Source organism: Apium graveolens, chromosome 9, assembly GCF_009905375.1.
Source record: "Apium graveolens cultivar Ventura chromosome 9, ASM990537v1, whole genome shotgun sequence".
In the NCBI taxonomy this organism is placed as follows: Eukaryota; Viridiplantae; Streptophyta; class Magnoliopsida; order Apiales; family Apiaceae; genus Apium; species Apium graveolens.
In genome coordinates, this window is record NC_133655.1 from 1632303 (window position 1) to 1653279 (window position 20977).

The following is a 20977-nucleotide window of genomic DNA, read 5'->3' on the forward strand; positions in this document are numbered from 1 at the left end:
AATGTTAATTCGGTACTTGAACTATAAAATAACTTTCACATCCGTTAAGTTACTTTGACTTTTGGAGAAATCCGTTAAACTTAATGGATCAATTACCATATCAAATAGAAGAAGTACCTACCTGCAAATTGAACTCCAATTAAGTGACCAAATAGCCATTTTACAATATTTTTCAATGAATACGCAAACACTCTATCTCTGTTCATTAAACAACTCCATCCATTAAACGATCATCCATCAAACGATAATACCATCCAAAACAATTCTCAACAAAAAATGAAATGAACAAGGAAAAACCAATCAGGTTCTTATTTTCAAAACATCCTCCACCTCTAAATACTTTTTGATATACTTATTTTCTCATTGGTCATGAAACATACATGTACCGAGTAATCACTACCTAATTTTCGGGATTGGATTTACCTTGTAAAAATCTATTGGTAACTAAGTTATTTGATGGCAACGTGCATCACTTATGTTAAATAAACAAACATCACTGATGTTTTTAGAACGAAAAAATGTCAAAATAGCGCTGATAAATTTGTTCAAAATAATTTTCAAAAGATAGTGACCTAAAAGGAAATTACTAAAAAATTTTTGATAAATAACACAAATAATGAAGGTGAAAAGTTGTCAAACAATCAATATAATCAAATCTTTGCATATATGGAAATGATTTTATACGCATACGTATATATATAAGCAATTTAATTAAATCAAAAATACTATCCTTCTTTCTTATTCAAGTATAATCCTTGTATTTTTAAAAACAACCTGGTTCGCACGATCAAAATAAAATTTACGATAATCTGGATGTGTTTCTAGTTCTCTCACTAAAAAGAGAGCTCTTTTAAACCTCCTCCTCACACACATATATATGTATATATTGTATATATAATGTATGTATGTTTAATGTTCTTAATAATAATTTCCCCAATTTGTGTGTATATGGAGTGTTATTAAGTCGGGATGTATCAAATTTGACAGGTTATGGTTATGACAAATATGTTAACGGCGGTGATGTAAATGTAAGTTTATATTAGTTCAGTTAGTTAATCTTTAAGTTTTTTGAGTTGAAGTACCTAATTGTAAGTTGAACTACACTTCAGTGACCAAATAGCCGCTTAACAATGTTTAAATCAAACAGTACTTGCAATACCCAAGTTTATATCTCAAGTATTCCCATTCTTGTTTAACTCAATATAATGCATATAATCATCTCAAAATTAGCCACCAAATATACCAAATTTGGTTCCAGACTTATTATACAAACCTCTCATTTTTGGTACCTAATCATCTAGCTGTCAGATCTCAGAAAACATGTGATAAATCCTGTCGTAACAAACTCATGAAGTCGATACACATTTCATTATTCGTTCAAATATCGGATTGCTAGCTTGATTTATAAAAACTTAAACTATATTCTTTTGAATTCTAGCGAGGAGTCAGAGTCTCACAGGGAACATAGAAAAAGAGGTCTCCGAAAGGACCCTCCCTCATAACAGAACAGAAGCTGTGAATTTGTGGTAGCAATGATGCCACAAACAATTACAAATAATTAGGCTACCGCCTAACTGTGTTCTTACTTATAAGTTACTTTTGTCTTATAAGCCGTAACAACTTATCGACTATTGTTTATCGATCCAGTTTATAAGTTGAATTTGCAATTTATAAGCTGATAAATAAAATATTGGTAATAACGTACTTTTTTCTTGACTTATTTTAATATTTCGCATTTTTATTAACATTAATTTTAAAATATATGTTTTAAATGTTAATCTAATTTAAAATTTATGAATTACGATAATTATATTTAAAATTAATTATTTTAGTACATTTAAGTTAAAAAAATTATGACTTATAAGTAAAATTATTCAAACACTTATATAACTTACTCCCTCCGTCCCTGCCAATTCTTTACGTTTGGTTTGGGCATGGAGGTTAAAAAATATGTATAAAGTAGTGAAAAAGAGAAAAAAGAGTGTGTGAAGTGGTGGGTCCCATTGAGTTTTAATATATAAAAGAGAGATTGTGGAGTAAAAGTAGTGTGAAAATGAAAAAAAAAGTGGGAAAGTGGTGGAATCCATTGACTATTTTTGGTAAGTTTTGAAATGTAAATAATTGGATGAGATATCCCTAAAAGAAAAGTGTAAAAAAATGGTTGGGACAGAGGGAGTATAAGTTTTCATTTACTTATTACTTTTAAATTATTTATTCATTTTAAGTTATAAGTTAATTATTTTAAAATTTCACAAACGGGCACAAATATTAATTAAATTATTAGTTACCAAAAAATTGTATTATTTTTCAAAAATATTAATGAATACTTAAATTATCATATCAACTAAAAATGAACGATAGTTTTGAAATAGACCAAATAAAAAATGTGGTCCCAATGAATGAGACGGGGAGTACAATTTTTACGGTGTATCAAAGATTACGAGACCCATCATTTTCTATTCACAAATTGTGGGTTCTAGTGAAGATGAGAAATTCATTTTTTTCTTCGCTAGGGAAATATAGATGGCGACTAGTCTAACTAGATTTTTGCATCAATTTAATTTGTTATTCTGAAAAATAATCAATTACAAAATTTAGATATATTCGCGATTTTCTTAATATTAGAATTGTTGGGTTCATCTAGTTATGTATAGTTTTGCCGGAAACGATCACAAATAGCCCGGCAAAGATCGAAATACTGCTATTGATGTGGACTATTTGGAAATTGGAATCCATATATTAATTTGCAATAAATGTTTTCTTTGTGTGTTTTAACTCTGTTTATTATAATAAGGTAGATCTGTTAAACGGATAATTCGGATACAGACCCGCCTATATCGGTATTCGTAATTATCGGATTAAAATACGAATAATATTCATTTTATTTCGAATACGGATAATATCCGTTTTTCTCGGATACGAATGTCGATATTCGAACGAATATCGGATTTTTAAAATTTTTGTGATGGCCTTGCCGTATTGATGATGATTTCAAAACGTTTTTTTACGACTGAATTCAAATGATATTATATATATACATATAGTATTTGTAAGTATTTATATAATTATATAAAATTTGTATAAATATATTATTTAATATATATACACACTATAAATTAATAGAATAAATAATAAATTAAATATATAATTTTATATCATATATATTTAATTTCAGATTTGAATATTCCGAATTCGGAAACGCCTATTATCCCCGTTTTCCGTTTGAGACGAGGAGGTTGATGCAAAATACTAATGCCCGTTCCGGAAATGGGTGCCCATCCCAGCGTTCACTTTCAGCGTTGGATGTGGACAATTTACGATGCTGGTCTCTGACACATGTACAGTTATCAATGGCTTACTGAGCCCAGCCATTCAGTTTCGTTATCTAAAATGGCCCAATGGCCATTAACCCATTTCTAGTCACATTCCCATAGACCATAGTGTAGTTAGATCATATTGATAAATTTCACGGTCCCGAAAATGTTCCGGATTCCGAATTGTAAATTTACTTTTGATTATTATTTTATAATATTTTTTTAATTGAATATTAACAGGACCCATCCTAATTTTTGAGATTTTGTGCCCGCCCAATTTTTGGTAAAAATGAATCGAAAAAATATTAAGCTCTCATTAGATGAAAATTATTTGATCGAACTCATCGTCACCATGGGTTTCAATGAAAACATGATAATAAACAATATAAGAGTACTAGGATTTAAAGACAAATCGAAAACAAGCATCAAAGTATCAAATATATTGAAGAATATAAAAGTCTTCTTCTCTGTAGCCGTCTTGTGCTCTCTAGGTCTTCGTATTGCTCTCCCTAGACTCTTTATTATTAAAAACGTCCTTTTATTGGTTTATATAGGTTTCTAGATGACCTGGACTCGCTAATTCTTCAAAACAGACTCAAATCAGGATTCTTGGCCAGACGACCCCGCGCGGCCGCGGGCTTCATATTGCTCTCCCTTGACTCTTTGTTATTAAAAAACGTCTTTTTATTGGTTTATATAGGCTTCCAGATGACCTGGACTCGCTAATTCTTCAAAACAGACTCAAATCAGGATTCTTGGCCAAACGACCCCGCGCGGGTGCACGCAAAATCTAACAACCTGGCGCGGACGGCCCCCTTCCCGCGCGGGCACGCTGTGCCTATGTACTTTGACTGCAATTTCTTGTTTTGGCTGTAACTTGAGTTCCGCTCGTCAGAATTTAATGATTCAACAGTCCATGCAAAGCTATCGAGATGCTCTTCAACATGAACATGACATAAGCTTCCAATTATGATCTCTTTTCAGCATATTTCTTTGAAAAGATCATTTATTCATCCAACTAATGCCTGTGAGGCAAAAACACAAAAACACATCTAAAATACCAATAACTTGAGTCCAAAATACCAACTCAAGCCTGTAATGAAGCGTTCCAAATAGATATAAAATCCACTTATCAGTTCCTTTATTTATAATATTTTTCAGGTTTTATTTTTTTCTTACACTTGATAAATTTATTTTTATTTTTGTATCTGTAAACACCATGTCACTTTTTCATATTAATTGCACAAACATAGACGAAAACAATCAAGGCTTATTTTCAGTTTGTTCCAAGTAAACTCACACATACCCGATAGTCGAACCCTTGCTTGAACCCCTCTGGATGAAGCAAGAGAAGATCAATTTTTCGTTCGCGGAAACAATCAATACCTGCCTGCAAGGGTTGGTTCAGTTGTTTAAAAAGGGGATAATTATCCTCTTGGTCACATGTTCGAATCCCACAGGAGGAGAATTTATGATAATGTCTTCTGAGTCAGAGCCTGTCGCTTAAATACGGTTTACCTTGGTTCACGTTACCCAAAGGATAGCGGCTGCGGGTTACCTACGAAAAAAATAAAATCAATTTATAAATATGTGAGTTAAACGGATAATTTTTTTTACCTCGAGATTTGTTGAAATACAAATTACATATGCTGAAATATGTATTTAGCCGAAACTGTTATCGTTACATTAATATCTATGATTTTTTATACTCTTCTCAGAAAATTTGTAGTATCAAAAATCAGAAACAAAAAACTCAAATGTTTCAAAACCTAATTATCATAAAAGTGTGTTGATTATCTATTTTGCCTTTTTTCCCCTCTTGTTTTTAAAAATATAATTGAGGAACAAATTGTGTAAAGACATTCTCTGCCTTCAATTCTTTGTGAAAAAAAAAATGTTTATCGAACACGGTTTTATTGTTTCCGCACCGCACATTTACTCGATCTCGAATAAATATTTGACATGAACAATTAAAAACCTGGGAAACCCGTTAAAGCCCTAAATACAATGTATGTGGAGCTAGCTAGCGCTTGAACACGGACACGCGTAAGCTCACTTATGGCCATAGCCAAAGAATGGAAGAGATAACTTAAATTGACAAGACAGAATGATATACACCACATGGAAGCTGAGAAATGAAAATTCAGGACCCTATAATTAATTACAAACTTCTATATATACCGGTAGCTTGTTAGCTCTTAGATGCAGCAAGCAAAACAGAAGCAACACAAGAGGAGAGTAGAGAAAGAAGGAGGATAGTTTTTTAGGCTACACAACACAGTTCTAAAAATCTTTTATCGTTTGTTAGGTTTGACAATGGCAATAACTCTTAACAGCGGCTTTAAAATGCCCGTTCTGGGTCTCGGCGTCTGGCGTATGGACCGTAATGAAATCAAGAATCTCCTCCTTTCCGCGATTAACCTTGGTTATCGTCACTTTGACTGTGCTGGTATGGCTCCTGTCAATTTTTCGGTTTTACATTTATTATGTTTACTGGATCGTATACTATTCAACACTTACGAGTTTTTTTATGTACATGCATCGTTCTTGCATGGCAACGTGATGCTTAACTATTGCTGAATTTGCTTGCAGCTGACTACAAGAATGAGTTAGAAGTAGGGGAGGCATTTAAAGAGGCTTTTGATACTGATCTTGTCAAGAGGGAGGATCTGTTTATTACTACCAAGGCAAGGATCTGCTGCAGACCTGCAGTATTTACTAATTCAGTATCTCGTCGTAATTTTACCTCTAATAAAATTAAAAAATACAGATTGTTAATATTTTCAGACCCTTAAATTACAGTTAATTTCGTTCAAGATTGCCTGAAAACAAACAACAAATCGAACTGTAGTCATTTCCCATCCTGCAATACAGTACAGAACGTGGACTGTTAAAATGTGTGCGTGAATATTCAAATTTCATAGATCTTTACCGGAAGGCAGAAAAATAACGAGTATTATAAGGTTTGTGTTACAAAAACGTAGTACTGGTTCAGTGGTTCTCATAATTTTTTTGTACTTTGTTGCAGCTCTGGAACTCAGACCATGGACATGTAATTGAGGCATGCAAAAACAGTCTCAAGAAGCTTCAGCTAGAATATCTTGATCTTTACCTCATTCACTTCCCAATGGCTTCTAAACATTCCGGTGCTAATTCCTACTCTCCCCTCTCATGCTTGTTACTTTACGTTCCCTACTTTCGTGTTCGTGTACTGAACGAACTTAAAGATTCGATAACTTCCCTCTCATGTTTGTTACTTTACGTTCCCTCCTTTCATGTTCGTGTACTGAACGAACTTAAAGATCCGAAGCTTCCGGGACTCCCGAGAAAAGAAAGTTACCACTGGACTATCTCATCACGCAACATGTCGTTATTATATATATTCAAAAAATATCTTAACTAAAGTTATGAGGTCAAACATAAGATATTAAAAAGTAATCACACTCCGACCATCATATTAAACATGGTCCTCAGTCCTCACTATTTGGAATGACATAAATATAATAAATAAAAAAGTCGAAAATATAATAAATACACACCACAAGCACCTGAGATAAAGGGCCAAGTTGATAAAACAACGACAAGCTTTCACGTTCTTTCAATTTCAGTTCTATTACGTGAACTTTGCATATGATGGTACTTTTAAACTCTTTTGTTTTTCTATGAATACTACTTCTTGTTTCCAACTGGTCCAGCCATTAGTGTTTGATGTGATGTACACATGCAACACTGTTAATTGGACTGATAGTTTTAGAATATTATTTATATTTACCATTTTTGTTGGTTTGTAGGAATTGGTACTACTCGAAGTATCTTGGATGATGAAGGTGTTTTGGAGGTTGATGCAACCATTTCACTGGAAGCTACATGGCATGAGATGGAGAAGCTGGTTGAAATGGGCTTAGTCCGTAGCATAGGAATCAGGTGATCCCGTAATTTTATATGGTCGAGTGTCTACTTATTATTTATCCATTCACTAGTCTATATATAGTCGTGGTACAGGAATCAAGTGGTTCCCTGTACTCAAGTGTCTACTCATTATTTATTGATTCACGAGTCTATATATAGACGTAGTATAGGAATCAGGTGGTTCCGTGCAGTCGAGTGTCTACTCATTATTTATTGATTCACGAGTCTATATATGGAAAATAAGAGACTTTTAACCTTACATCTAACAAAAGGCTGATAGCTCGATTTCGGGTTCATCTAGATTCTAGAATGATTCTGATGGTATTTTTTCTGTCTGTGCAGCAACTATGATGTTTACTTGACCAGAGATATCTTGTCATATTCCAAGATCAAGCCTGCTGTAAATCAGATCGAGACGCACCCTTACTTCCAAAGAGATTCTCTGATCAAATTCTGTCACAAGTATGGCATTGCTATCACAGCACACACACCACTAGGCGGCGCATTGGCTAATACTGAGCGATTTGGATCAGTTTCGTGCTTAGATGATCCAGTTCTTAAGGTAGGTTCAAAACTCCGCGATTCACATACTATAACAAAACTTTCTGAGAACTTGAGTGCATACTAATAAGTGTTTGATTGTGTCTGTCTCAGAAATTATCTGACAAACACAACAAGTCACCAGCTCAGATTGTTCTCCGTTGGGGTGTGCAGCGCAACACAATTGTAATTCCCAAGTCATCGAAAACTAAAAGACTCGAGGAAAACATCAACATTTTTGACTTTGAGTTGAGCAAGGAAGATATGGAGCTCATCAAAACAATGGAGCGCAACCAAAGGAGTAACACACCTGCTAAAGCTTGGGGAATAGATGTTTATGCTTGATGGCATAACACATTCTTCACTGTATTTTTATCATTGTTATTCCACAATTCAGAGTGGTTGTCATTTTTACTTGCTATTGTGTGTGGAGGGGAATGTGTGTTGAGTTGTTGTAGTAATTGTACAAGGCATAAAGCCTTTAAATAACCCATCATATGTAAATGGGAAATGCCATGATTTGGTCACTTTGTATTCTTATTTATTCAACCACTTCCCCTCATTCTCTATTGTTTGTATTGCTTTATTTCCTAAACATTTGAGCAATTTATATCACCATTTCATCTTATTTAGTTGATTCATAATGTAGAAAGCACAATGACAATAAGAAGTTCATCAAGTGCACTTGCCTTGCTGAAATTGATCATAGAAGAAGAAACCTGCTTCCTCACAAACGATTGTTGCTAACCATTTGTCTGTTATAAGCACGGATAGACCTATATGTCACTATTTCATCTTATTTAGTTGATTAAAGACAAGTTTATCTTTGTATTCATTTGAATCATGCATAATGTAGAAAGCATAATGACAATAAGAAGTTCATCAAGTGCACTTGCCTTGCTGAAATTGATCATAGAAGAAGAAACCTGCTCCCTAACAAACGATTGTTGCTAACCATTTGTCTGTTACAAGCACGGATAGACCTATACGCGAAAAGTTATAACAGATAGATGATTACAACAATCGTCTGCCACAGGAAAAAGTGCGTACACATGATCAACGGAAGGTCCCAGAAAAAGCAGGTACAAGGCTTCACGTTCTCTCGCTGTCGTTACTGATACGTGTCCGTTAACAAGTCAAGTCTTCCACAAAATAGTCACTTTACATAGTGATTCATTTAGTGGAAAACGAGCAGGGTAGTGTTTTTGTTTTTGTTTGTTAGCAAACACTTGTTTGTTATTGGTATAACCATCTGTGTTTCCATACAGTGATGTGATTTACACATGCTACACTGTCAAGGACAAATGTTTGTTTTCGAATGGTAATGAATTTAACAATTCAAAATTTCTTGGATGATGAAGGTGTGTTGGAGATTGATACAACCATTCCTCTGAAAATTACATGGCATTACAGGAAGAGCTAGTTGTAAGTTGTAAGTTGTAAGTTGTAACTTCTTAGTTGCACAAAATCACGTCGTTTGTGAGAGAGGCAGAGCAAGTGCTTTGCAGCATATGATAAGAGTCTGTACGATATGGTATGATGCTCACAAATAACAATGAACATAATCTTATACTCTTTGACACTCCCCCTTAATCGTAATCGAATTCGTATCCCTCCCGCTGATACCACATTACTTAAGCAGTCGCACTACGACCTCAAGGTGAGGAAGGTCCGAACATGATCTTATACTTTTTAACTACGTAAATCCGATCACATTGTTAAAATCATCCCATGTTAAAATTGTTAAAATCATCCCATGTTATCACATCACATCACATCACATCACATCACACACACACCACTCTGGACTCTGGAGTTTGCATTGGTATATACTGTGAAGATTCGGATCAATTTTGTGCTTAGATGGTCCAGTTATAATGCTACTTCACAAATCCTCCTCTCACACTCTTGTTGAACATTCAAGAACACACAGTGCTTGTGTGTTCTTAAAGTCTATCTCACGGATAGAAGATAACCTCAGCTCCGGTCATTTAACACTGTGTAGCAGAGCTCTTTATCGAAGAAACTAAGAAAAATAAAAAGAGAAGGCAAGATAATAGTAACAAGTATTTCAAGTTATTGTAAAAATATTTTTTTAGTTTTTATTTTGCAATAATATAAAAGGGAATTTATAAAAATACAACTTTTTGTAAAATTACTTGAAATTTTAATAACTCCTGAAAATATTTTCAAAATATTATTTTATTCTAAAAATATTTACAAAAATACGATGTTATATAATAGGTTTCATTTATTTTTAATTGTAAAACTTATTTAGCTGGCATTGTATGTTGCATTTCGGTTAGAAATTATGTTGTAACTTCCAAATATGATTACAAATTTGCAGAACGTATTTTTGTAAATATTTTTTAAAATTCAACCTGCACACATAGTTACAAAATATTTCCAAAATTACAGAACATATCTTAACAAAAAATTTAAAAACTTATACTCACATACACTATTTGCACGCATTTCGAGATTTTCATAAAATATAGTTTCATAATATATTTTTTTAATTTTTTTAATAAAAACTTAAACATAAAACTTTTATTCAGAAAAAAATTAAAAAAAAATATTAAGGAATTAAACTATAAAAGTAACATAAATAATTCACTCGTAGTATTTTTGCAATTGAAGAACTTGGTTTTTGTGAAAAAAATCTATAAAAGTACGAGTTGCAACCAAGTATCCTATGTGCAATCATTACAATTTCAAAGGGAATCAAAACAAATACTCCCTCCATCTCATTTTAGTTGTCACATTTGAATTTGTGTCCGTCAAATTGACTTAAGTTTGACCGAAGTTTATTAAGAATTTATAATTTAACAAAATAAAAAAGTTACATCACCGGAAAGTAGATATAATCTACTTTAATATATCATTTTAAGTTTTTTAAAAAAATATAAGAGTAATGTGTAATATTTGGTCAAAAATTGGTCAATTTGACTTCTATAAAAGGAATTTGACTTTTCTGCACTCATTTTCAAGTATTTTGACCGTATATTAAAAATAATAATATTTTTAATTTTTTTTCTGAATAAAAATGTATAACTTAAATTTTTATTTATAATTTTTTTTAAAAAAAAATTATAATTTTTATTATACAGTTAATACATCTTGAAATGTGTGCACAAAACTAAGCCGTAGATAAAATGAAACAGAGAGAGTATTTGGTAATTTTGTTAATTACAAACTTAACTCGTGCACCCAACACTTTTTTTTATATAGAAAATCACCAAAAAAAAGGTTCCGGCAACAACAAACAGTAACCTACTTTTTGTCAGAAAAATGAAACAAGGCCAATAAGGGCCTTTGAACCCAACTACCCAACCAAAGAACTCAAACTGACCCAATAATAATAACATTAAACAACACACTCTCAGCTCAGACTCTACACTCTACAGCGAGATTTAAAGAGAAATCAAGCAAAAATCTCAACTTGAAAATGTCGATAAAACTAAACAGTGGATTCGAAATGCCAATTATTGGTCTTGGTGTCTGGCGTATGGATGGCAAAGACGTCAAGAATCTCCTCCTTCACGCCATCAAAATTGGTTATCGTCATTTCGATTGTGCTGGTATTGTTTTTATTTTGTCTCTTTTTTATGAGATTTATGAGTTGTGTGTGTTTCTGCTAATACCCTTTTGGTCTTTTGTGTTTTCTTGAATGTGGTAGTGAGTTTTGGTTATGTTAAAGTTGTTATTTTTTTTTTACATTTATGATTTGTGTGTGTATCTGCTAATACCCTTTTGCTCTTTTGTGTTTTCTTGAATGTGGTAGTGAGTTTTGGTTATGTTAAAGTTGTTATTTTTTTTGACATTTATGATTTGTGTGTGTATCTGCTAATACCCTTTTGGTCTTTTGTGTTTTGTTGAATGTGGTAGTGAGTTTTGGATATGTTAAAGTTGTTGTTTTTCTTGACATTTATGATTTGTGTGTGTATCTGCTAATACCCTTTTGGTCTTTTGTGTTTTGTTGAATGTGGTAGTGAGTTTTGGATATGTTAAAGAAGTTGTTTTTTTGAAATGTTGTAAAATTGTGTTTAGTTTTGGTAATGTGTGCGTTTTAGTGATGTTGCGAGATTGATTTTTAAGTAGAGTTGGTGGAGTGATTGAATGCTTAGTAATGTTGCAAGATCGAAATTAGGTTGAAAGCTTAATAATGTAGGAAGATCGATCGAGCAAGTGATTTGAAGCAATGTTCAAGGTTGGATGCTGTGCTACGATCTTTAGTGCTTGATTTGTCTAAGAGGATATCCGATTAATTATATAATATGTTAGAGTGTAAGCAGAGGATCTTCTAGCGAGTGAGTAGGGAATATGGTCTTGGCACGAATTTCAGACAGTTATTTAAAGTGGTAGGATTAGGTTCGTTCTCATATTAAATTGCAATTTTGATGATTTCAAGATAAAAGATTAAATGACCTTTTAGCGAGTGACTAATTGATTGAAAGGTTAATAATGTAGCAAGATAAATTATGGCTAGACTTATTAGTTGAGCAAGTGATTAAAGCAATGTTTGAAGAAGTTAGACGTTGTCTAAGATCTTTAGTGCTTGATTTGTCTAAGAGGATGCTATCCGATAATTTATTTAATATGTTATAGTGTAAGCAGCCTTAAATGTAAAGTCGGTAGAGGATCTACTAGCGAGTAAGTAGGGAATATATGGTCTTGGGAGGTATTTCGGACAGTTACTAAGTGGTAGGATTAGGTTCGTCCTCAAACTGAATTGAATTTTTGATGATTTGAAAAAAGAAGATTAAATGAATGGGCTGAATTGATTTAGAAGATTTTATTGTTTGGATTGGTTGGCTATATACAGTGTGTCTCCTTCATTTTAATTTTGTAACTTCGTCGTGGTAGTTTAACCTTTTGTTGCTTTAATGATGATTGGCTACTTATTACTGCTTGCAGCTGATTACAAGAATGAAGCGGAAGTAGGGGAGGCACTAGCAGAGGCATTTAGTTCAGGACTCGTCAAGAGGGAAGATCTTTTCATTACAACCAAGGCAAGGATGGTTATATTTATTGATTTCTGTTTTAAGGATTACATATTCTAGAGTTAAGTTGGACAATGGAGGGTTTTTCTTATATTACATGTCGTGATTGCAGCTTTGGAATTCAGACCATGGACATGTCGTTGAGGCTTGTAAAGACAGTCTCCAGAAGCTGCAGCTAGATTATCTAGATCTGTACCTTATTCACTTCCCTGTTGCTACAAGACATACTGGTGCTTCCTGCTTTAACTCTCAAGTCTCACCATTGACATGTTTCTGATTTACCCACATATATATATTATATATTTTAGCCAATCATTGTATATATAATAAACAGTATCCTATATCTATAACCCAATTAGAAGTTTTTAAAATTATTAAAAAAAAACCCAATATTTTTTCAAAATCTGCATTTCAGCTTCAAATGTATATTATTATAATTTATGGAAGCCCATGCTATTTGAGATCTGATATGCCTAGGGTACCAACCAACCGATTATCTCTATCTTTAGTTGGGATTTAATTGTATATAAGTATACAAAAGCTGCATATGAGAAAAATTAAAAAGAACGCCTTGGAATGAAATGATTCTTGTGAGTAGGCTGTATTGTCAAAACGTTTGTACTTTTAAAAATTTAGCTAATAGGTAGCTTACCACATGCTAGTCCCTTTCTGCGAGGTTTATGTTAAACCATATCTGTTCTGCCTCACAGGGAATGCTATTGCTAATTAAACGCTTGCTTCTGGCTTATTATATGCAGGAGTTGGTGCAACTGGGAGTGCATTGGGTGAAGATGGTGTACTGGATATCGATACTACCATAACCCTGGAAACTACTTGGCGTGATATGGAAAAGCTGGTTTCAACGGGCTTGGTTCGTAGCATAGGAATCAGGTGGCTTCACAAACTCTAATACATTTCTATCCCAGTTTGTTCTGTTTATGTGTGGAGTTCATGAAAACATGTTATGTACCGTAAGATAATCATATATAGGATGAATGCAACCAAGATGGACATCTTTAATACCTTGGTGTAATGTGTCTATGACAAGAATCAATATTAACTTTTTTGAGTGATGTCAATTACATAAAAATTAAATACTTATGCACACAATTCACTAGGAGGCAACCCAAGTGAACTGAAGATGCATAATAGATTATTCTTCATGTAGGGTTTAGTTAATTACAAGAAATTTCAGTACTCATTTATCAGCCTGGAGACTTGAACCTTCGATCGCTTTTTAGCAACGGTGAGTGATGTCGGAGCCCAAGACGAGACTTAGGTTAAATATTATATTAGGCTTTGGAAGCCTGTAAGCCTATTCTAGAGCTAAGTTAGTTGATTATCTTATAGTAGGAAATTTGTAGTTTTAAGAATCTTGTTCTATTTAGGATATGTTATTTTTCTTTTAACATACACTAGCTAATAAATGCACGGGTTAACTGATAACTAAATAATAAAAACATAATCATTTACTTGGTCATCCGGAACTCCAAGGAGAGTAGTGCCAACCCAAAGACATCTTGCAGACGCGATCAAGTTATAGGAGTAGTGGAGTACAAGTATACAACTAGGGGAATTTTTAAGACACACTTCAAGAGATGTGTTTCTTGATTGGCTACACAACTTAAAGCATTTTTCGGATGACATAATATTTCATAATATTATGAAATACAAGGAACAGTTCCTATATTAGGAGAGCAATCGTCATGTTGGTAAAGTAGAAATACAATTTTGAGATGAGATGACAGCTTTAGACAAGCAACAACATCATTAACAAAAATTTCATAATTGAGTTGCATGTCTTGGTGAACTATGTTCTATGATTACTGCATTTGACATGTGTAGTTGTACGTATGTAATGTCTAGTTATGCAGTTCAACAGTTGGGTTTAAAATGGAGCATCATTTTGAACCTTACGAAATATAGCCGGGACAGATGAGACAAAGTTCCGAATTCGGGAAAGTTATTTGGTGACCTGAGTTCGGGAATGATGTTTGGGAACATTTCTTAGTTGGGAAGTTTAAATGATAATGTTATGTGTGATGTCTTGCACGAAAAACTCTTTCACCTCATTTAGGACATTCATGCCCTTTAAATCGTGATGCCTGCTTGCCTGAACACCTTTTAGGTAAAGGAGGTACCACATAAAATTATTTGTGTTTGTCTCATGCGCCAATCTTTGGTAATTTATTTTCTTCCTTCTTGTTTATTGAACTCGAGGAAGTCGAGTTCTTTTTAACGGAGGAATGTAGGACTGCCCTAGAGTAAGCCCAAAGAGACTTGGGTTGAACAATATTTCAGGCTTTGGGAGTCCGTTAGATAGACTATTCTACTATCCTACAATTAGCAAGTATTTATCCTATAGTTGGAAATCGTGATGCACATAATGCTGCCTGTCTGAACACTTTCTATGTTGTCAAAGAAGGCACCACATATACTCTTCCTTGTGCTCTCTCTCATGCACCGGTCTTCGGCAGGTTATCGTCTTCCTTCCTGTTTATTTAACTAGATTCTTTAGCGGACGAATGCAGGACAACCTAAGAGGAAGAGCAAAGAGACTTGGGCTGAACAATATTAAGGCTGTGGAAGCCCGTTAAATAGACTATTCTAGAATTTGTTAGTAATAATTTTATAGGCGAAAATTTATTTATAATCTTGTTTAGTTTTAGTATACTCATATACAGGAGTCGATATTGTTTGAAAGCAAAATTTTATTTGTATCTAAACAATCGAATTAAATTTGTTTTCTCTTTGTGAGAAATATCTATCGTATTTCCACCGGAACCTTAATTCCAGCCTCTTACCCCATCAGTGAGGGGTATCCACTAGGCTGTAATTTTAGGAATATTACTTGTATAAATTATTGGTTTTGTGCTTCAACTATGATGGCATATTGACGTACATTTTGTTGGCTTGCACTGATACAACTTCTGTGTGCAGCAACTATGACATTTTCCTAACTAGAGATTGCTTGGCATACGCTAAAGTGAAACCTGCTGTAAATCAGATCGAGACGCACCCTTACTTTCAGCGCGACTCTCTTGTCAATTTCTGTCAAAAGCATGGTGTCTGTGTTACAGCCCACACACCACTAGGTGGTGCTGTGGCCAACACGGAATGGTTTGGTACAGTATCTTGCTTGGAGGATCCAATTCTTAAGGTTGGTTGACATACTTAATAAATGTACTATGTTCAGATTCAAGCTGAACTTAAGTTCCTTGCTTATGCTTTGCTTCACTGCAATTTTTTTTGAATATATTTGCCTACTCCCTATCAGGGTCTGACTGAGAAATATAAGAAGACAGCAGCTCAAATTGTTCTCCGCTGGGGAATCCAGCGAAACACAGTTGTCATCCCAAAGTCATCTAAACTCGAACGGCTCAAGGAAAACTTTGAAGTTTTTGACTTTGAGTTGAACGAAGATGAAATGAACACCATCAAAACCATGGAGCGGGACTACCGGACTAATCAACCTGCCAAGTTTTGGGGAATCAATCTTTATGCTTAAGGGCCTCCTACCTTTCAAGTATAAACAATGTTGTATGTCGAAAAGTCGGTTCACAGAACCGTGCGCTATTCTACAGTGTGAACAATGATATTCTCTATGGAATGCCATGGACTTTGTACCCATGCTTAAGACCTTCTATTTTAGAATAGCTATGATCGCTAACAGTGAAAAACCATAATGTTCATTTCCCTTTATGCATTTTATTATCTTTGTTGCATTCTATAGATTGTCCTTTTTTAACGAAGGGGTTGGATTATGAATCCTATTTGGTTTCAGGTTTTCTTGTTTTTACGAATCCTATTTGGTTTCAGGTTTTCTTGTGTTTACGAATCCTATTTGGTTTCAGGTTTTCTTGTTTTTACGAATCCTATTGGAAGTAGAAAAGCCTCTCTGAATCTCATTGATCCATCTCAGCACATTGTTCAGACTTGCTTTTCTCAGGAGAGCTAGGCAGCTCGAGGGACTCCGAAACTAAAGAATCACTGCAGATTATAAAACCCCCATTGGCTATATCTTCCCGGAAACTCTAACTTGACTATTTTCTAAATAATCTTGAGATCAATCCAGTTAATGTGAACTTATCATTTAGAGTTGTCAGTAAAACCATGGACGGGACTACCGGACCAATCAACCTGCTTAAGTTTTAGGATTCGTTGATTCTTCACTTTTCGGAAAGATCTTTAATTATGCTTAAGACCTCTGCACATCACTGTCATTTAGCAAAACAAGGCTCTTAACAAAAGGAAGTGTTCTCGCCAAGGATGAGCATTGTCCGACGAAACCCAAATCCTTTAATTTTTTGGTAGCAAAATCATATGAAAGTATCTTTTCCGGCTTTGAGTCTGATCTCTGAATTAGTGCAGCATCACCATTGTTTCTACAACCTAGCAGAAACAGATCTTTGCCTCTGTCATCATCTAAATCTAGCGAAAACTTAGTGAGATTCTCATCATATAATTCCACGCTACTACCATTCCGCGATTGGAGTGAAGATTTCCATCTCAATCTAAAAATAGCAAGGAAGTCGGCATGTGCTCGTGTGAGAAAAAAAAGAGTGCATCGACACGGATCTCGTATAAATTTAAGTCTTGAAGATTTCATAGTCTTGAAGTTAAGGTGAGACAACTTTCATCGACACGGATCTCGTATAAATTTAAGTCTTGAAAATTTCATAGTCTTGAAGTTAAGGTGAGACAACTTCTTGTGCAATAGGCAACTTTCATCTTGACTTGCCTTGCTAAATAGACAAGTGACAGATTCTGCATTTGATGAGTTGAAGTCAGCTAAATACACATTTCCTTTTCTCACTCCAGTAAGAACCACTTTGTTGTTTTTCTTGTTGGTCACAACACGGGCTTCAGAATTAAATGTTATTGAGTTGTCCTTATCACAAAGCTGGCTGATACCCAACAAATTGTGCTTGAGTCCATCCACCAGGGTAACTTCCTCAATGATGATATTTTCCTTTGAAATCAAGCCATATCCCACGGTATAACCCTTGTTGTCATCTCCAACAAAAAAAAAGTGTTTGGACACGGATCTCGTATAAATTTCTCTTGAAACTTTGCATTCTTCATATCCACCGAAACAAAACTTATGCACCCATTCATTTGTTGTGCCAACCAGTACAATGTTCCTTTAACATACACTACATTAGAATCAATTATGTGGCATGCACCTGGAAAGGTTTGATTGATCTTCTTCCAAGAATTACTATTCAGACTATAGACTTCAACAAAAGACGTCTCTTCTGTATAAGCAATTCTGACAACATTGTAGTCGTTTTTCTCAGCATCAAACCAAAATCTTATAGCATTTTTTACATAAGTACCAGATTTTCGAAATTCTGGAAGAACTTTCAGTTTTCTCAGGGCCGTTCCATTCCATACAGGGGCCCGGGGCGAAATGAAAAAAAGTGCCCTAATTTTCTTCCCTAATCTATAACCAATTCACCTAGAAACAATCTAGAGCACCCCGTGCATTACACGGGTTTTAGAGCAATCGATCAACTTGAACTTTTCAAATGCTCAATGACGGTAATTTAACAAATATGATAATACCTTACTTGTATTTGGATCACGTTAAATATGATAACTGCATAATATAATGAAAGTACAAAAGGAAAAAATTGAAATAAGTTCAGAAGAAAATTATCATTCGTAAATTTAATAACTCTAAACCAAATAATACATTGATAATTCAAATAAAATTATATTATTAAATCTTAAACCTAACTTATTAATTAAAAATGAAAAAGTTCAAGTTTGTAAAATTTTGAAATAACACACACTAAAATTTACAACTAGAAAAGTACAAGCACATATTTATAATATTTTTGATTTTTATATGAAATGTGTGTATATATTATATAATATATATATATATATATTATTAAAATTTTCTGAATTTTGGCCCCTTTAAATGTATGGCCCAGGGCGGTCGCCCTCTTCTCCCTCCCTCTGGGCCGGCCCTGAGTTTTCTAATACTAGGATTCCAGAGATAAACAATATCTCCAAGCTCCCTATAGCAAATAACTCCATTGCAGCAGCCATGTATCTGGATAAATTATGGGAACCCTAATGTTCAATACTTCTCATATGGTTCACTATCCGTATATAGCGAGATTACTTCATGACATCCATGATGCTTACACAATAAATATTTGGTATGGTTTGGATGAGAGAGATGAGTGTTAATGAATTGCGGAGATTTAACTAGAGAAAGCCATGATTTACAGACAGCGGTGCATCTTAATATAGTTCTTATACATAATATCTTTACAAGAATCTGCTCTACAAGTTCTTCTGAGAGAAACTTACGAAACCGTTTAGCAGCAGCCATTATATGTTTTCAAGGAGCTATTGAATTGCAAACATACATGATGCAGGTAACTGATGTCCTATAAATATATTAACATCCCATGTCCTTACTAATCCTATTTGATTTCAGGTATCTTGTTTTCACCAATCTTATTTGAAGTAAAAATTATTTATCTATTACTCTTATATAAAACACTAAACATTGAAAGTTTTGTTAGAGTACTGTATTTTGGTACACGCTAAATTATATTTTACATATTTATCTAAATTTTATCTAATTACCTTTAGAATAAATAATCAACCGATCGAACAAATATGAAAAAATTTGTATACGAATTGAATTGTGATTTTCTTTTCAAGATCCTGATTTTGTTCCTAAATATATATAAACTTTTTAATATATTATGTTTTCAAGTCTAATCGTACAAAAATAAACTATAATCTTGTAATTATAAAGCTGTAATAATTTATATATATATATATATATATGCCTCTATGTTAAGTTGTTAACGTTAATGCATTAGAGACTTTATTTCAAACTGATACACATGTCATCAGATATCAAACACAAGTAACAATAATTATTATTCATCGTCAAACACAAATTTAGGGCCAAAATATTTTAAATATATTTTAAAGATATAGATGGTCGCTCGATATGGTACTCAGGCTTTATTACTTAATTATAAAAAATTTAAACCATCGAATTTCACGTTTTAAATATCTTTTAAAATGATGCAGTCGATCGGTCGGTACGATATTTTGGTTTTATTAATGAATTTTAGAATTTAATACAAAATAACATTTGTTATGCCCAAAAATTGGTATAAACAATATTCAGATTGAGATTGATAAAATAGGCAAAATCGAAGAAGAAACGCCTAAAATATGGGAAAAGATAAGATTGACTTTCCATAAAAAAGAAGGTGCGCCCTAAGAACGCGCTCCATTGACTGAATAGCTGATTGAAAGTTGTGGTTTTCATGCCTTAAAGGCGCGCCCTCAAATATAATGAGGAGGCGCGCCCAATTATTTAAGAGGAAGTGAAGAGTTCCTTAATTGGATTCTGTTCCATGGTGAGCCTTAGGGCGCGCCCTGAGTAAGGAAGGCTTCTGGGACGGATTACTTGGATATGATTACTTTGACAGACTCATGCCTTAATTTTACTGGACAAAGTAGGGACAAGCCCTAATGGCGAGTAATTTAAGGTGCGCCCTATGATGTAGTTAGACAAAGGGAGGGTCAAAAGCAGATGACACAGGGCAGCGCCAACATGCAGGAATGTTTGGGCGCGCCTTTAACTTCTACTTGGCACACAAATGAATCTTTGACATGCTACTTGGATGAACTCTTTGGAAGATTCAAGGAAGATGGAGAATGTTATTACTAACCTATTTGATGCAGGTACTCTATTGAAAAACTGCTCCTCGTAGCACATCTACAGGAAAGGCGGTATCCGTAGTCAGAGACCTCCAGGGGTATGCCTGGACTGAAGGCCTCCTCCTGTAGTCAATGGGTGTCCTCATTGGGGATGTGGGGTGAAATCTGGTGTGTGCTTTGGGAGCTCTGTCTCTGTAGTCAACGGGTGTCCTCGTTGGGAGACTTCGGAGTATCCTGCACTTTGCGCCCAAAAGCTTGGGATCACTTGTCCTGTAATCTGGTAGGGGCTCCTTATCGGGGGACAAGGATGCGTCCAATATTTGGGGTGAACCACGGCTATACCTGCGTCCGTGGACTAGAGAAACAGCCGGTAGCGGAGGGTTATCCTTGGCCAGGGAGATGCCTCATCCGTGAAGTCTCGAAGCCGCGGATGAGCCTTGGGCCTTTGTGGTTGGGCCTCATCGGCGGACATTCCTAAAGCTAGTAGAAGACGGTTTCCAGTGG

At 34.3% G+C, this 20977-nt stretch overlaps 2 protein-coding genes across 2 annotated transcripts; both read left to right on the plus strand.

The window, feature by feature from the left end:
* The first annotated feature begins 5507 nt into the window (after positions 1-5507).
* On the plus strand, positions 5508-8325 carry LOC141686762 (NADP-dependent D-sorbitol-6-phosphate dehydrogenase-like). The gene is made up of 6 exons (XM_074491820.1): positions 5508-5763; positions 5907-6001; positions 6343-6460; positions 7106-7238; positions 7566-7785; positions 7878-8325. Exons 1-6 carry the CDS (start codon positions 5631-5633, stop codon positions 8106-8108), a joined length of 930 nt encoding a protein of 309 aa, XP_074347921.1. The 5' UTR covers positions 5508-5630; the 3' UTR covers positions 8109-8325.
* A 2692-nt stretch (positions 8326-11017) lies between these two features.
* On the plus strand, positions 11018-16549 carry LOC141684642 (NADP-dependent D-sorbitol-6-phosphate dehydrogenase-like). The gene is made up of 6 exons (XM_074489714.1): positions 11018-11344; positions 12681-12775; positions 12879-12996; positions 13525-13657; positions 15707-15926; positions 16044-16549. The coding sequence occupies exons 1-6, from the start codon at positions 11212-11214 to the stop codon at positions 16272-16274; spliced, it is 930 nt and encodes a 309-aa protein (XP_074345815.1). The 5' UTR covers positions 11018-11211; the 3' UTR covers positions 16275-16549.
* The last annotated feature ends 4428 nt before the right edge of the window (positions 16550-20977 follow it).

Excerpts from the sequence above, each read along its gene's own strand:
- LOC141686762 (XM_074491820.1), top strand. The coding sequence starts at position 5,631 with ATGGCAATAACTCTTAACAGCGGCTTTAAAATGCCCGTTCTGGGTCTC. Across the intron at positions 6,461-7,105 it reads AATGGCTTCTAAACATTCCG|GAATTGGTACTACTCGAAGT; the intron begins GTGCTAATTCCT and ends GTTGGTTTGTAG. Across the intron at positions 7,786-7,877 it reads TAGATGATCCAGTTCTTAAG|AAATTATCTGACAAACACAA; the intron begins GTAGGTTCAAAA and ends TGTCTGTCTCAG.
- LOC141684642 (XM_074489714.1), top strand. The coding sequence starts at position 11,212 with ATGTCGATAAAACTAAACAGTGGATTCGAAATGCCAATTATTGGTCTT. Across the intron at positions 11,345-12,680 it reads TCGTCATTTCGATTGTGCTG|CTGATTACAAGAATGAAGCG; the intron begins GTATTGTTTTTA and ends TACTGCTTGCAG. Across the intron at positions 12,997-13,524 it reads TGTTGCTACAAGACATACTG|GAGTTGGTGCAACTGGGAGT; the intron begins GTGCTTCCTGCT and ends TATTATATGCAG.